This window comes from Otolemur garnettii, unplaced genomic scaffold, assembly GCF_000181295.1.
Source record: "Otolemur garnettii isolate 467f Iridium unplaced genomic scaffold, OtoGar3 scaffold00005, whole genome shotgun sequence".
In the NCBI taxonomy this organism is placed as follows: Eukaryota; Metazoa; Chordata; class Mammalia; order Primates; family Galagidae; genus Otolemur; species Otolemur garnettii.
The window spans coordinates 1,142,106-1,144,768 of NW_003852400.1; the positions used below are offsets into that span (position 1 = coordinate 1,142,106).

Consider the following 2,663-nt stretch of genomic DNA (forward strand, 5'->3'; position numbering starts at 1 on the left):
CAGAATTGACAAATAGTTCGGCAAGTAACGTGTCATTATCATTGGAGGAGCGGAAGGTGTTGGTGGCTGCAACAGTCTCCATGCTTGCTGGAATTATCCAGGTGAGCACTTTCTCATGTTTCTTACCACCCCAATCTGCTGGTACACATCTTTCTGGTTTTTTCTCCCTCATGCCACCCTTCTCCGTCTTCCCTTTTGCGACACTTCTTCAGTAGCCCATAGGAAATAATTTAAGAAGGATCCCTCATCACAACCAAATGTGAGGAGTGGATCCACATTGCAAAAATGAGTGAACGTGTGTTTAGATAGAAGAAAAAAGGGAAACAGGAAGGCCCGAGTGGTGAGGAATGACGCTATTATGGCTCAATTCAGTAAAATGCCTGGGAGTTTATAAGAGTCAAGGAACAGGCCAGGTACGGTGGCTCACGCCTGTAATCCCAGCACTCAGGGAGGCCGAGGCAGGTGGATTGCTTGAGCTCACAAGTTCGAGACCAGCCTGAGCCAGAGCAAGACCTCTTCTCTAAAAACAGCCTGGCATTATGGCAGGTACCTACAGTATTAGCTACTTGGGAGGCTGGGACAAGAGAATCACTTAAGCCCAAGAGTCTGAGATTGCTGTGAGCAGTGATACCACACCCTCTACTGAGGGTGACAGCGAGACTCTGTCTCAAAAAAAAAAAAAGACAAAGAAAAAAGAGAAACATAACTATATAGAGACCTTGGAGGCTTTAGATTTTTTTTTTAATTTTTTAAATTCCTCAGCAGCTATAATTTAGTTGAAAAGGATGGGGGCTTAGCACTTGATGCTGTTCATCTCAAAGATTTCAGGAAAGCTGAAGAAGATTATGGTAGGGCCTAAAGTCCTTCTCCCAAGTCTTATTACCCTGACAGTGTTACTGAAGAGTGCAAATGTCACAGACTCTTCAAGACATTGCCTAAGCTTATGGCTAATGATCATTTCTCATTAAAGAAAGAAAAGTCACTTATTACAGAGACATAACTGTGTGCCTTATAGACAAATTGGCTAGTTTCTAAATCATTTCTAAACCTAGGACAAAAATGGAACCCAGTTGGACTTTGTACACCCACGGCTCTGGCTGCATTCTGGAGACATTAGTAGAAAGACAGACGGACAGTCGAGAAAGAAGAATCCATCCAGTTTAGTTTATCGTGGAACAATGATGCTGGGGGGGAGGGGCTGTAATTAACAATCTATTTCACACCTACAATTGATTATTTCTGATGTCCAATGACAGATGTGTTTTTCTCAAGCAAGCTGAGTAATTTTTTGAGGAAATGTGAGTAGACACTCACTCATCCATGCTCTAGGAAGCAGAAAGTGTAACTTAAAATCACATCTGCAAATTTATGAGGGCTGACACTAAAGAGGTATATGAATGAGTCCTTCCTAAAAGTATGGGTCTAGGGATAAGGAGGCAGAATTGGGGATATACCAGACTTACATCCTATTTGAACATCATGTAACATTCAACCTGGAGGGTAGGGTGGAAGGGAAGGAGAGGGAGGACCCCTGGGGTGGGAAGTGTTAAGGAGGCAGAAACATCTGCTTCTCTGAGGCATATACATACAGCTTGAGCCTTTCCATTTTGAATTATTTCAATTGCTGATCCTTTAGTTTGCCTTGCCAAGGCGCACTCCTCTCTGTGCTAACAAAGACTTTTGTTCTCTTTGCAGTTGATCATGGGGGTTCTACGGATTGGATTCGTTGTGGTGTACTTATCTGAGTCCCTAATCAGTGGCTTCACCACAGCTGCTGCCATTCATGTTCTGGTTTCCCAACTCAAATTCATTCTCCAGCTGCAAGTCCCACCACACACTGATCCATTTTCAATTTTCAAAGTAAGTATTTCATTGGCTTCAAAAATATTGAAATGCATGAAAGTCACTATTGTGATTCCTGGAGAATTTTCCTTCTGTACCTTTGCCGTGGAACTACAGTTTGTGAAATTTATTCACATTAAGAAAAGTGGCAAAAGCCGGGCACAGTGGCTCATGCCTGTCTGTAATCCTAGCACTCTGAGAGGCCGAGGCAGAAGGATGCCTTGAGCTTAGAAGTTCCAGTTAGAGGCCAATCTGTGTAAGATCAAGACCCCTGTCTCTACTAAAAATAGAAAAATTAGCCAGGAGTTGTGGGGGACACCTGTGGTTCCAGCTACTTGGGAGGCTGAGGCAGGAGGATCACTTGAACTCAGGAGTTTGAGGTTGCTGGGAGCTAGGCTGATGCCTTGGCACTCTAGACTGGGGAACAGAATAAGACTCTATCAAACGAAAAATGGAAGAAGAAAGGAAGGGAGGGAGGAGGGAAGGGAAGAAACAGGGAGGGTAGCAAAGAGAACAACACTGAAAATCAGCCACATCTACCATATAGCTAATGTTAACAATGAAGATTAAATACCACTTCTCTTAGACTTGACTTAAGTGTTGTCCAAAAGGAAAAAAGTCTAAGTATATTATTAAAACTTTTATAGCTAAGTGGTTAGGGCGCCGGCCACATACACCAAGGCAGGTGGGTTCAAACCGGCCCAGGCCTGCTAAACAATGACAATTGCAACAAAAATTAGCCGGTGTTGTGACGGGCACCTGTAGACCCAGCTACTTGGAAGGCTGAGGCAAGAGAATCACTTAAGCCCAAGAGTTTTTTT

General features: G+C 43.4%; 1 protein-coding gene across 1 annotated transcript in view; it reads left to right on the top strand.

Annotated features, from left to right (window-relative positions):
• Positions 1-2,663, top strand: part of SLC26A3 (solute carrier family 26 member 3) — a 29,396-nt gene that overhangs the window by 3,527 nt on the left and 23,206 nt on the right. The window contains 2 exon segments of the mRNA XM_012811544.1: positions 4-101; positions 1,696-1,860. Coding sequence (XP_012666998.1) covers positions 4-101; positions 1,696-1,860 — 263 coding nt within the window.